The sequence below is a fragment of the Alternaria alternata genome (genome assembly GCF_001642055.1).
Source record: "Alternaria alternata strain SRC1lrK2f unplaced genomic scaffold CC77scaffold_1, whole genome shotgun sequence".
NCBI lineage: Eukaryota > Fungi > Ascomycota > Dothideomycetes > Pleosporales > Pleosporaceae > Alternaria > Alternaria alternata.
Window position 1 is genome coordinate 352,088 of NW_017306190.1, and position 12,997 is coordinate 365,084.

The 12,997-nt window shown below is 50.2% G+C and overlaps 6 protein-coding genes across 6 annotated transcripts; 4 read left to right on the forward strand and 2 right to left on the reverse strand.

The window, feature by feature from the left end:
• The first annotated feature begins 76 nt into the window (after positions 1-76).
• On the forward strand, positions 77-1,246 carry CC77DRAFT_1015149 (hypothetical protein). The gene has a single exon (XM_018523969.1). It carries the CDS (start codon positions 134-136, stop codon positions 1,142-1,144), a length of 1,011 nt encoding a protein of 336 aa, XP_018391201.1. The 5' UTR covers positions 77-133; the 3' UTR covers positions 1,145-1,246.
• Positions 1,247-1,259: 13 nt separating this feature from the next.
• On the reverse strand, positions 1,260-3,100 carry CC77DRAFT_1055907 (cytochrome P450 46A1; the record flags this gene model as incomplete). Its single annotated transcript, XM_018527863.1, has 6 exons — positions 1,260-1,419; positions 1,471-1,637; positions 1,699-2,623; positions 2,675-2,796; positions 2,858-2,956; positions 3,011-3,100. 6 exons carry the CDS (start codon positions 3,098-3,100, stop codon positions 1,260-1,262), a joined length of 1,563 nt encoding a protein of 520 aa, XP_018391202.1.
• A 1,100-nt stretch (positions 3,101-4,200) lies between these two features.
• CC77DRAFT_1015151 (hypothetical protein) lies at positions 4,201-5,013 on the forward strand. The gene has a single exon (XM_018523970.1). The coding sequence runs from the start codon at positions 4,406-4,408 to the stop codon at positions 4,808-4,810; it is 405 nt and encodes a 134-aa protein (XP_018391203.1). The 5' UTR covers positions 4,201-4,405; the 3' UTR covers positions 4,811-5,013.
• A 121-nt stretch (positions 5,014-5,134) lies between these two features.
• CC77DRAFT_1089767 (hypothetical protein) lies at positions 5,135-5,594 on the forward strand (the record flags this gene model as incomplete). Its single annotated transcript, XM_018529489.1, has 2 exons — positions 5,135-5,366; positions 5,425-5,594. 2 exons carry the CDS (start codon positions 5,135-5,137, stop codon positions 5,592-5,594), a joined length of 402 nt encoding a protein of 133 aa, XP_018391204.1.
• CC77DRAFT_1045592 (hypothetical protein) lies at positions 5,519-10,910 on the reverse strand. The gene is made up of 2 exons (XM_018527408.1): positions 10,557-10,910; positions 5,519-10,508 (listed from the first exon to the last, which is right to left on the reverse strand). Exons 1-2 carry the CDS (start codon positions 10,789-10,791, stop codon positions 5,647-5,649), a joined length of 5,097 nt encoding a protein of 1,698 aa, XP_018391205.1. The 5' UTR covers positions 10,792-10,910; the 3' UTR covers positions 5,519-5,646.
• Positions 10,911-11,023: 113 nt separating this feature from the next.
• CC77DRAFT_1015153 (pre-mRNA-splicing factor SLU7) lies at positions 11,024-12,651 on the forward strand. The gene has a single exon (XM_018523971.1). The coding sequence runs from the start codon at positions 11,093-11,095 to the stop codon at positions 12,521-12,523; it is 1,431 nt and encodes a 476-aa protein (XP_018391206.1). The 5' UTR covers positions 11,024-11,092; the 3' UTR covers positions 12,524-12,651.
• The last annotated feature ends 346 nt before the right edge of the window (positions 12,652-12,997 follow it).

Sequence of the window (12,997 nt, forward strand, 5' to 3'; positions counted from 1 at the left end):
ATGTTGTGAGACAGACGCGCTAGAACATGTCCCAAAGCTCGGACTGCCGAACCCATGTTCACTGTCCCCGCAACTTGGGAACTTTCACCTGCTCACCGCGCCAACACGAACCAAGACATACTCCGACGCAACCATGGGCTGGCTCTGGGGAAGCGGCGATAGCTCCAACGGGCAAGACCAACTCGATCCCTCCCTCCGCGACTTCCTCAAAAAAGAAGCGCCCACTGGCCCGAAACCCTCACTGCCGCCCGCTCCCAAAGAAAAGCCCACCGAATCGCCAACTCAGACACAATCTCAATCGCAACCGCAAACACAAACAGACGCCCAAAAACCCGTCGTACCGCCGCAATCGCAATTCCAGGATGGCCGCTATGCCGACTTATGGAAGAATTATACCCCTCAAAATATCATCGATGATCGTGGAAAGTCGGAGCAAGACCGGTTACGAGATCTCGTAGACGCCTACAACGACCGCAAAGCCTCAATTGGACGAGTAGCCATGGAAAACTGTGCACTCGAGTACATGGAACAATTTGAATGCTTCCGGAATCCAAAGTCGTGGTGGTCAGCAGGAACCATGTGTATCGCCGAGTCGCGCAAGTTCAACCGCTGCTATGATACACAATCCAAGTTTCTGAAGGCGCTGGGATACATGACCATGGACGAGCGGTCACCGGAGGAAGACGAGCGGATACAAATGCACGCAGATAAACTCTACCAGCGCATGATACAACAAGAAGAGGAGATGGAGAAGGCGAAAGCAGAGGGCCGACCAGTACCGAAATTCGAAAGCATCTTGTCGAAACGAAATGTCGTCGACGCAGTGGGTGGCGCATCGTCAACACCACGGAAAGCTGTACCTGTAGCTGAGATTGGCAAGTCAAGTACCACTTTGGACGACACAGAGGTCTGGAGCCAGATCAAGCCCGATGTACGAAAGGAGTACGAAAAGAAGCTTCAAAGTTTGACACCAGAAGAGCGAGAGATTGAGAGGATGGCCATAGTAGGTGAAATCCGGGCGCAGACTGGTGTCTCAAAACAACTAGAGCAGACATTCATCGAAGAACGGGTAGCTCGTATGAAGAGAAAAGAGGCTGGTCAAGCAACGTTCGGTGATACGATAAAGACGCTGTGGGGATGGTAATGATCATATCTTCAACAGTGTAAATAGGCTATGTTTTGATAACGTGTATGACCATTTCATGATACAAACAACGACTTTCGTCACTAGAGACAGTACACCACAGACGTTCCACCCATCACGCTTGTTGCGCCATCCTCACCTTCACGTTCAACGGTCCCTTCTGCCAGAGCGTAAACACAGTCTGGTCGAACCAATTCCCGTTCCCCTCAGGCAACTCCAGATCAAAGTTCCACAGTACTTTCGTAATAATCAGTCGCATCTCATGGTACGCCATACTATGATAGCAGTCAGTCAGACGTCACAATCATATCTGTTGCAAATCTTACTTCTTTCCCAAACAATCTCTTGGGCCTACAGAGAACGGCTGCACAGCCGCACGATCGTCATTTGCGAATCTTGCATCGTCGGTCCAGCGTTCGGGAATGAAGCAAAGGGGGTCGGTGAAGTTTCTGGCGGAAGTGTACATGGCGTAGTGCGTTGCTGAGACGGTGGTCTTATGGGGTATTTGAATTAGCTATGCTCACATGATTGACATGATATCTAAATGAACTTACATTTGGTGGGACAAAGTGTCCGCATACTGTTGATCCATCGCTAGGAGTCAGATGCAATAACCCTACTGCAACGGGCGGATACAGCCTAAAAGCTTCGCTGATGCACGCTTTGAGGTATGGTAATTTTGCGATAGCTTCCATGTTGATGTTTGCCTCTTCTTGAAACGTGGTTCGGATCTCTTTGACAAGTTTCGCATGACATTCTGGATGCGTCAGTAGCAGGTAGGTCAGTCCGGTCAACAATGTCGCCGTAGTTTCTGTACCCGCTACCATGAATGTAGTAGCATTGCTGTCCATCTCCCCCCTGCTCAGACCCTGCTTGCCCTTCTCTTCCTGATTCAGCACTAGATCCCATAAGTCAACCCCAACCTTACTCTCTCTCCCCTTCTCTAATCTCTTTGTGACGCGCTTGCTGTTCGTGTCGAAGAGTCGGGATCGCGTTTTCGAGAACAGAAATTCCATGATGGGTTTCAGAACCTTAGCAGCGAGCGGGTAGTGGGTGTTGATGAGGTTAATACGCAAGCTTGCTTTCATGAAGCCGAGAACGGTACCCACCCATGGATCGTAGGTGCCAGTCTTGAGCATATGGAGGGACTCTCCGAAGGTAAGATCACTCATCACGTCAAAGGTTGTGAAACTGTATAAGTCGACCACATCGTATGTTGCAGTGCCGGTAGTGCTGGAGACGGTTCCGTCTTTGAGAATCTGTACCAAATCGTCGACGTACTTCATGAACAATGGCTCTTGCTCCTTGATAGCACGTTCCGAAAACGCCGGACTGAAAATCTTACGTACGCGAGCGTGATTCGTGTCGTCTGAATCTTGTAGTAAGGAGGGCACGCCGTTAGGATTTGTACCGTAGCGGGGCCAATGCTTTGGAGGCGCGGAACCAAGACCAGTTTTGGACCCGTAACCGTAGATGTCACTAAGGTACGAGGTCAGTGAGATACATGTTCTGTAGGCTTTGAGATCTTACCGCCATGCTTCAGAGTTGGTAAAACTAATCTCGTAGGGTGATATGCGCACAACATGTCCATATTTGTTGTGACAGTCAGCAACGTAGAACGGCAATCTACCCGCAAACGTAGCGTAGAGTTGCTAAGTGTAAGTGCATGAGGTTAGTATACCCCTCACATCCGGTTCGTACAGGCATACTTACTGGTATGCGGGTGAAAGCGGAAAATCTTGGGCCGGGGAAGTGGCTCAATGGATGGAAGTATAATCGGTATACGCCTTGGACAATCCATCTTGTGAACAACTACTGCTATATCAGACTACTATATCAAATCACTAGCCACGGCTATGTTCCTACAAGAACGATTACGGTAATTGAAACCTGTAAAGCCGTGAGGTTTTGAAGGGCCTTAGGAAGCGCTGCGCTACCCTTCTCGAAAGTCGCCATCTTGGGTGCCTAAGTACGGACAAACAATATGACAAGGTCGCAAGCGATGGCCGCTACTATGCACTGAATCAAAAGGCTTTGTGTTGTTCCAACAGATGTGGTAGTAACGTATGCAATGCTGCAGGAATGTGCAAGGCTGTTCGAAAACTGCGCGTTGACACTACTGAAGATAAGAGTCGATTTGCCCATCAGGCTTGTGTTCGGGAGCCTTCTTGTTCATATAGGTGACCGCGAGAGAGGTAAGAGCTAGCGACATCATCACCCTGCTGCGATAGGTCATAGAACATGCTTGGAAGCCACTAGCAAATCACATACGAGGTGCTGTCAGCTACCCCAAATGCGGCCTGTTCTCAATGCATACAGCGAGCGGCAAATCAACCTTGCTGATATGCTGATATTCCGTCAGCATCCGTTGGCAGTCCATGTTAGCTTCGATGGCAGCTATCAGCAGGATTCCCGCCTTGCGTGAGATTCATTCCCACGACGATCATAGGGCCTGCAGTGAAATACAACTAGAGCGATTCAATCCTACTGTTCGCCAAAGCCAGACCAGTGACTGTTGCCCTATGAATCTAGGCCTCTAGCAGACCCAAAAGCCCACCCCCAACATCGTAAGATTTATTCCGTGCGTGCGTGGACTTGGTGTCATAGTCCCTTGTATGTTAAATTGAAACTGAATGCAGTCATCGTACAGGCTAACTCCCCAAGTGCTTATGCGTGTTTTCAATACCTTTTTAAGCCACTTATGTGCTTTTTGAAATTGTTACGCTTCCGTGGTCGCTCAGCGATTCGCTGAAGGTATAGTGATAAAACACTGCCAAGGACGAAAGACTGAGCGGTAGCACACGACTCGAGAAACGGCAGAGGCCTATCAAGTTGAAACCAGCGATAAGAAAAGGAAAGAGTCTTAGGGGAGATAGTCCTGATGGCGGCTAAGTTGTAGAGGGCGCGGATCAGTCCTCCGGCTGGCCACCTAGGTAGGAAAACGGTCAAGGGTGTGTACTAATCCTCATTCATACTAGTGCCACATCCTGCACTGCCCGGCCCCCGCCTGTCGCTGCAACTCCATCCTAAAGCCTCCTTCTGTGTTGACTTCTGTAGTCACAGCACACATTCAGCATGATATATAGACCTTCTATGGTAATAATCCCGCGTTTTTCACAAGGAAACGCATCAAAATTGCACAGCACCTACTTCACAATGCCGCGTCCAGGTATACATTGAATCAGCTCATGCTTCTTAGCACCACTTGGAAAGGACCGTCAACCAACACCGCGTCAACTAACTTTGAAACCCGATATCCACATGTCCGATATATTTCGAGATCCCCAGTTCGAACTCCCTATCATAATGGAGTCCTCCCCTGAGGACATTGACGACGCATTCTTGTCATCGATTGCATTCATCATCATGGCTACCATCTTTCTCCAGTTCCTCATCGTCTACCTCGCAATCGAAACAGCGTATCATATTGTTCAACGATTGGAGAACACAGAGATCGATTGCGAATTAGGTGAGATCGATGTTGGGCGTCGCAATGAAGTTGATACATGGCTACCCGTTACTGCTAAAGGCGAGCCCTGCCTGGATACCTATGTGGTGGATTCAACACCACCTCCACCTTACATGAGTCCACCGCCTCCACCTTACAAAGATGTTGATGGTCTGGATGTTCTCATTGTAGAGCTGGAGGATGGTGACAATATATAGAAGAGTTCATGCTACATTACTGATATGCCAGTAGACCTTGCATTCAATCGAGACCTGCTCTGTGTTGGTTATAATCAACTGCTTCTCTATCCTTACAATTGCGGCTGCTAACCCATGTCAGAACTGCTGCTGCATGAGCAGGGTTCTTTCTCCTACCCATTTCCGTTAGTGCATATAGCTTTTGCTTACTCACGACTCATCTTAATATAATATACCATCAAGCCATAAACCTCTGGTCTCTCACTCGTTTCGAGTTGTAAACCATTTCACATAACACAATCTCCCTCACATCGTTTACTTCTCTCTACCTCGTCATTTACAGAGATGTCAACCCCTCAATCCCGTGCCAAATCCCTAACACTCCTCAACCTCTCATCCATCTTCGGTCAGAAAGACGTTTCTACACGTATGCAAGCCATCACCGATCTCTGGGTACCAAGCGCAGATGTGCTCTTTGTAGACGCGCTAGGTGTTTTTAAATCACACGAGGCCATTAGTGAAATGGTGAACAAGATACAAAGTATGGGTGAAGTAGGCGATGAGTTTGTTGCTCTAGGTAAACTTTGGGTCATAACGACTTCTTGAACGACCGGAAGAACTAATGAAATATCTAGATGAAGTCGAGTGCTTGAAACATGACGATGAAGATGATGTATGGGTGACGAAGGTGAAATGGGGTATCAAGAGACCTGGCAGTGGGGAGATGGGGCTGGTGGGTGAAGATATCCTGACTATCATAGGTGGAAAGATCAAGACTTGTTATACGTTTTTGGATTCGAAGTAGCTCGCACTGGAATCAATGTATGTGACCAATACTCAAGCTAATGGCGAGAACTTCACCAAGCCAGTTTTTTACTCGCATCTTTCACTCTGCTTTCTTCCCTTTCCAGGTATGTCTCATCATCCTCTTTCTCCATTAGTTCAATGAGAGGAAAGACACTATCCTGCAATGCCGATAATCTTGAGCGTTCCTTGATGCGCGTGTAGAACACAGGACAGTCCCTACTGTCACATTTGATTTCCTCGCCCCAGGCTAGGTTTGAGCATCGCCGGCACACACTGTCAACTTGTGATACACGTGTCTCAGTATCCCAGACGCGATACTTCAACGATAGTAGCGAATGCGCCGGGCGCTTGAGACAGCTCACACATAGTGGCAGCATGGCGTATGGTTTGACTTCGCCACGTGGAAACTGTGCTGGTGCGGAAGTAGTGAGTTTCGAACGGCAGACCATGCAATGTGAGGATTTCATGTAGCTCTCCAGTGTTTTCTTGAGAGATGTGTTACCACCAGCGTGAACAGCATTGCTTTTATCATTTCTGAGAGCCATGGGAATTGAAACGTTGCGGATGCGTTGTGTCTTGGGCATCTCGTCGTACCATTGCCGTACATTGGCGCCAACGAGGTTGAATATGCGTTCAAGTGGTGGAATAAGGTTCTTGCTGATGTAGTACTCCGCGTCGAGCTCTAGATGATCGCTCTGCAGTAGGGTTTCGGGGCTGACGCAGCGATCGATAAGGCGGGCTCCAGGTGCGCCAGTGATGACTACGTAGGGCACACGTTCGCCATACTGAGGCTCCGCACGCGGGTCGGCGAGCATTCGTTTTGTGGCAATGAGGGCACCGGGTGGTGGAGCACCTCTATCAGAGTATGTGCCTAGTTTGACTTCTTTTGCGAAGAGGAAGTCTTGGATGCTGATGCGACCTTCCATGATCTTCGCGCATTGTTCTTGGAAGTAGCGTTTTACTTGACTGAGGTCTGCCGTGCGGAACAAAAGCTTCAAGGCTTTCTCTTCGATCTTTTGCTCCGCAGGTGTACCGTCTCGACGGACTGTTTCGATTCCCTTTGCATCGAAGTCCGGCTCCTTCTGGTTCCGGTGTTCGTACTTGAAGCCTACGTAGCGCTTCTTCGCAAGTAGAACGCAAGGATGGTATACCTTCTCGAATTTAAGTTTGATCGGTCGTGGGTTCGCTGCGGTAATGGCTGCAGCAATTTCCTCGCCAATGGTGAATGCCTGGTCCTTGGTGCGTCCTTTGAGGTGGATAAAAAGTGAATCAGTGTCTCCGTAGACGACTTCTGCACCCCACTTCTCAGTTGCGTGAATGATCGCAATAGCTTTCTCGAGGGTCTCGCGACCAGTCTGGACGATGCTGTCCGCGATCTCTGAACATGGCATGCGACCGGAGAACGACGCAGACGCATATCCATAGGTGACGTTTGCTAGTAGCTTCAATGCCAACTGCCTGTTGTTCAACAGCTGTTGCAATGTTTTATCGTCTTTGTCCTGCTTCATCCCACTCTTGACCATCACGCGAGTCTCTAAGATCTCACCGAGCATCTTCGCTAATAGCGACTTCCGCATCTCTGGCTTGACGTACATCATACCGTTTGGCGCAATGTTGATGTGATCTTTCACCAGCTCCAATAATTGCGGCTCGCGCTTGAAGTCCATAAAACCCATCTTGTTCTGGCCTCGCCAGCTGACAATACGTCCAAGACATGTTGAGTAGCAATAGTTGTAAGCGATCATCACACTAGGGTACAACGATTGGAAGTCCAAGACAAGCACCGGGCTTGAATAGAACGCGCTCTGCGGCTCCATCACCAGAGGTAGACACTCAAGCGCATTCTGTTGACCGACCTGCTTTCGGCTTGGTGAAACAAGGATGAAGTTCTCGGGCTTTGCGATACGGAACATGGTAGATTCTACCTTAAACTGAGAGCCTCGCGAGATGACTGCGAAGAAGTCCACGCCAAGCAGACGAGCTTGCTCGCTAGTTCGAGGCACAGTCTCATTGGCTTCCAGAATGTCGAAATTGAGTTGTACGCGTGTTAGAAAGTAATCGATCACTTTTGCCAGATCTCGTGGCTTGCCACTTAGATACCAAGTCGTAAGATCAGAATGCTGGTAGTGTGGTATGCGCTTGTGGAGTAAGTGGAAGGCTACGTTCTCCAAAGTGTACTGAAGCAAGTTTAGCTCCCCTCGCATAGCTCTCCAAATGTTGATCATATGGCGGCCAGTGATTCGAATAGTCGAAGTATGTGTAAAGCCCCATCGATCGGCCTCCTTTCCGAACCTGCCATGGGATTGCGACTTCATCCTGCTGATCTCATCGCACAGATTGTACTCGTACTTCATCCTCGCACGTTCTATGAGGTAACCCCAAGAGCTGTTGTGTACTTCGTATCCAGTGAGTATGTCCGGATCGAACTGGCGGACGATATCAACTACGCGGTTGATCAGATCCAACTCATCTTCCTCGTATTCAACCTCTACTGGGGCTTGCTTAGCAACTCGTTGAGCGATGCCGTCTTCGTCAGAGAAGCACAAAATGCCGGCACGTGGGCGGTCGGTAGTCGCATTTTCCTCACCCTGCACGCTCCAGAAAATGCATTGGATCTCGTCCTCAGCCGGGTCTGGTACAAGAGAACCTCTAGAATTCACGTGTACTTCCAAGCTCATGATGCTCATGTATTGAGACTCGTGCTTGACGCTGGTCGTATCTTGTTTCAAAGAGTATTTGAAGCCATGCGGATTCTTCTGTGTTGGACCTTCGATTTGTGAAAGATGACTCATGGGCTTGAACTTGCGTGATGTTGCTGGCGTCAGCTCGTCTGCTTCGGATTTGGACTTCGCTACCTTGCGTGGCTTCGGTCGCCGATTGTTCCATCTCTCAACCTCCTTGAAGGTAGGTGGAGGTGTAGCAAGCTCCCAGTGACGCAGGCCACAACGACGTGACCTTGCTTGGTTCATTGTAGTCTCCTTGTTTTTGTCTACCACAGCAAGCGGATACTCTCCGATGTTGGCAAGAGACGCACCGGTGGGGTCGAACGGAGGAAGATACGGTAACGTAGTGTTCTGTAGGATGAACTCTTTACCCGCATAATTTCTCGGTCGATCCGGAACATCCTTGTCCTCGCTGTAGTAGGCATCCTGATAGATTACCGGCGGGAGTCCAGCATGCATCCAAGTACCTTCAACAACCTCAACCGATGGAGGTAGACAGCCATAGTAGACAGTAGGATGTATGTGCTTCTGTAGTTTTTCCAATCGCTGCACTAGAGAGGCTGCTTGAGTGCGAGCTTTTGGGGTATTGCTATTGAGCATCATAGGCGAAGTCTTCTGGTGCGTCCACGGAGTCGTAGGGGAGTGTTGCAAGGCTTTCGCCTCAAGATACTTCGGTCCGGGTGTCTTTGGTCCTTCTTGTGAGTTTGAATACCTCGATTGGCTCAAGCGAAGTATCGTCCCCGGTGCATTTGGATTCTTCACTACGGGAAACGAAAGTGTAGTAGGTCCTCCCAGGCCCTGAGCTTTAGTACTTCCTTGCGAAGCCTGAACAGGGTGATGCGACTCTTCACCCTTGTTAAGGGCATTGCGAAACGAAACGCGTTTGTTGGTACCTGGCGTTACGGCCGCTACTCGTTGACGCTTCTTGTCTTGTTCGTCTATAGAATCAAGAGAGCGCTTCCGTGTGTTTATCGGGCTACTGGGTGGTTCGCCATCATCGTTCGGATCGACCAAATCAATGCCTTCGTCGATGAGCACATCTTCAGCTTCCATGTCGCTAAAGCCCTTGAGTAATGATGCAGTCAGGGGATCCAGTGATTGTTGCTCTTCAGTATTGGACTGATTACCGGCGTCTATTGGATTCTCATTTTGCTCGTCGCCAGTAGTGGCGTCACTGTGCAGCTGGTTTGGTCCCGGTTCATCGAATGCCGGTCGGGCTCCAACACCAACAGACGCACCATCGTCTTCTGTCAGATAATCATCATCTAGTTCGTTCTCATCATTTGGGAGTTGTTGTGTAGAAAGAATCTCGGGATAGAGATCTTCGATGCTCTCTACAGCAGTCCTAATGTGTTCTTGACCAGCGACGGGCTTCACGAAGGTATCCAGTCTTGCTTCTCCTTGTCCTCGTCTTTCCTCGACAATCAAGTTTTCGACAATTTCTCGATATTCTTCTTCGTGAATCCATCCACCTTTCTTTGTGTCCCGTTCATCCGCTGATATTGACACGAGAACTTCGGCAGGGAATGGGCTGCTCGAAGGACCCGAAAGACCCATGCGACGTTTTCTCCGACGAGTTTCATCTCGCCATAGACCAGCCATTGATGGCACAAACTTATCGTCTGGATTGCGAGGCAGCTGGCTTGAACGTTCCAGAAAATCATGATGGATGGGTCGATATTGTAATTCGTGCCGGTTCAGGATGTCTTGAACACATATATCGACCTCGAGGGTGCAGTGGCTTTGACGCGGATACTGATCCTCATCGGCCATGAATTCATCAGGAATAGAGGCATCGTGCCACTTATGCACAGTGACATCTACCTCGTCACTGTCTGGAACGGGTCCTCGGAATTGTACCTTGCCGCAGTTGATGTAGTCACACCCGTACAAGTTATAATCGCACATCCATTGCAGGAGATATTGTAGGTGGCTCTCGTATGGCTGGAACACCTTGTTCAGGATTGCTCCCTGATGCAGAAGATCGGTGAATCGCGTCATATGCATAGGATTGAGCATGTAGACTTTCAAAAAAGTCTTGTACCCGACGTTGTACCCAAAGAAGGGCACGCCCTTGACGAGGGAGATATGGCCAACGTATAACGACTTTCCATCGTATGCGTTACGTCGGTAGGCGGTGGCGAGAGCGTGGTCAATAGAGGTACGAAGGTCGAGGATGTACGCATTTACTAAGAAACATCAGTTTTGTTCCTATCCAAGGGCTATGTTGCACCCACCAACCTCGCTCTCCAAACTGCCACTGTACTCCAAATACAGGTAAGGCAGCGCTCCATGGATATGAGCGCACACCTTTTGGCCAGTCTCGGTCGCACCAAAGGCTCGAATTACCGGGACTTGTGGCGCGTCCAAGCGACCCGCGGGACCATATTTGCGCCGTAGAGGAGGGTCGAGGTCTGTTGGTGCCGCTTGGTAATTGTCGATGCAGTTCAGGCGAAAGCGGAAACGGTCCATGACGGCACAGCTGGTATCCAGGAGGTGTGTGCGAGGAGGAAGACTCGCATCATGTTCTGAAGATTATTCGAAACCGAGATCGCGCATCGCACTCAGGAGGGACCGGTGGCGTGGCAAGGTGAAAGAGACGCGGTGCTCAACAAGTCGCGACGGGAATGCGCGTGGTCCCGTGAGACGCGAGATCGACGCTGCAGCCCTACGCCACTAATTCGCGATCCACTTTCGCCGCCAACCTAAAGCTTCTACCAACACTGACAACCTTGACCACTCAACGCGACCGAGGCATCACACCAAGACCAACATGCCGCCCTCTCAACCCAAGAAGCCCGACGTGTCTGCCGCGGCGAAAGAGCGCAACGAATACATCCCCTCCTTCATCTCCAAGAAGCCCTTCTACGCAGTCGACGAGACTGGCGAGGACAACACCGATTACCTCGAGCATCAGCGTCTACAGAAGCAGGAGCAAGATTCAAAATGGTACGATCGCGGGAAGAAGGTAGGGCCGGCTGCGACCAAATTCCGCAAAGGCGCATGCGAGAACTGCGGAGCCATGACGCACAAGAAGAAGGACTGCTTAAGCCGGCCACGCAAGGCAGGCGCCAAGTTCACGGGCAAGAACATCGAGGCAGACGAGGTCATCCAGGACGTGCAACTAGGGTTCGATGCGAAGCGCGATCGATGGAATGGCTACGATGCATCGCATTTTGAGGAAGTCATTGAGGAATACAACGCCATGGAGGAGATCCGGAAGAAGGCAAAAGAAGCTGAAAAGGGTGACAAGTCTGACGACGAAGACGAGGGCGACAAATACGACGCTGAGACAGACATGGGAAGGAAGCAAGCCACATCTACGCGCAATTTGCGATTACGAGAAGACACTGCAAAGTACCTGCTCAACCTGGATCTAGACTCGGCCAAATACGACCCCAAGACACGCTCCATGGTTGACAGCGGTGCAACAGCCGACAACGCAGCCCAATTGGTAGCAGAAGAGGGCTTCATGAAGGCCTCTGGAGATGCAGCCGAGTTTGAGAAGGCGCAGCGATATGCTTGGGAGACACAGGAGCGCGGAGACAAAAACAAACTACATTTGCAGGCCAATCCTACATCTGGCGAGGTCATGCGGAAGAAACAGCTGAAGGAGGCTGAGGAGATGGCCGCAGCCAGGAAGAAGGCCCTGGCCGAGAAGTACGGCACCCAGGAAAAGTTCACTGACGACACACTCCGCAAGACGGCTGTCACAGAGAACGAGCGATATGTCGAGTACGACGAGCGGGGCGGCATCAAGGGTGCACCAAAAGTCAAGGCAAAGTCCAAGTATCCAGAGGATGTACTACTAAACAACCACACATCAGTTTGGGGCAGTTGGTGGTCAAACTTCCAATGGGGTTTTGCATGCTGTCACTCCACCGTCAAGAACTCGTACTGCACAGGCGAGGCAGGCAAGGAGGCTTTTGAGCTAGCAGACCGGATGCGAACCGGTGCTGACCTGGACGAAGTTCCCAAAGAGATTGCATGGAAAGAAGAGGCGGCTCTCGAGGAACACGTACCGAATGCTCCAGACCGCGCTGAGAAAGAGAAAAGCGATGCTGCCAGTCGGAAACGAGCTCTCGACGAGATGACTGGAGGCGTAAATGAAGAAGAAATGGAAGAGTATCGCCGCAAAAGGACAATGGCTGCCGACCCTATGGCAGCATATCTCAGCAAGGGAGGTAAAAGTGAGGCGGTTTAAGTTGTCCAGCCTTTCGTCACGGCGTCATAGGGCATCAATATTGTATTACTAGTAGCATTGTATGGCGTTTATACCCTTGAGTCGCATCCGAGCATATCATGTAAAATGACATAGCAGTTCCTGATGATCGTTGCGCTGGCCATGCGTGATCGGTACAGTTCGCGGTTCGAGGGTGCATGCAGCGAAGCCATGCAGCCCCATTTAGTGAAGATGCATCCTCTCACCCTCCATCACAAATGCCAACTCAGACTCCGAGGCGGTTGCGCATGCAGCCGCGTATGCGTTGTTAGTCGATGGCGAAGGCAACAGTTTATGCCAGGATGCACAGCCCGGGGGGAGGAGTTCGCGGCACGGGTTGCGCAAGACACGCCTTAGGGGGATTATGGCTAGAGTAAAGAGGTTTTACCTGCAAGTACTTCTAGGATGCAATGGGAAATGTAAGAAGGTTAGTTGGGCAGCAACCAATTATCGCGT

What these genes read in the sequence shown, in the direction of transcription:
- CC77DRAFT_1045592 (XM_018527408.1), bottom strand. Translation starts at nt 10,791, where the DNA reads ATGGACCGTTTCCGCTTTCGCCTGAACTGCATCGACAATTACCAAGCG. An exon ending in CAGTTTGGAGAGCGAGGTTG is followed by an intron (nt 10,509 to 10,556) that starts GTGGGTGCAACA and finishes GATGTTTCTTAG; the next exon opens with TAAATGCGTACATCCTCGAC.
- CC77DRAFT_1015149 (XM_018523969.1), top strand. Translation starts at nt 134, where the DNA reads ATGGGCTGGCTCTGGGGAAGCGGCGATAGCTCCAACGGGCAAGACCAA.
- CC77DRAFT_1015153 (XM_018523971.1), top strand. Translation starts at nt 11,093, where the DNA reads ATGCCGCCCTCTCAACCCAAGAAGCCCGACGTGTCTGCCGCGGCGAAA.
- CC77DRAFT_1015151 (XM_018523970.1), top strand. Translation starts at nt 4,406, where the DNA reads ATGTCCGATATATTTCGAGATCCCCAGTTCGAACTCCCTATCATAATG.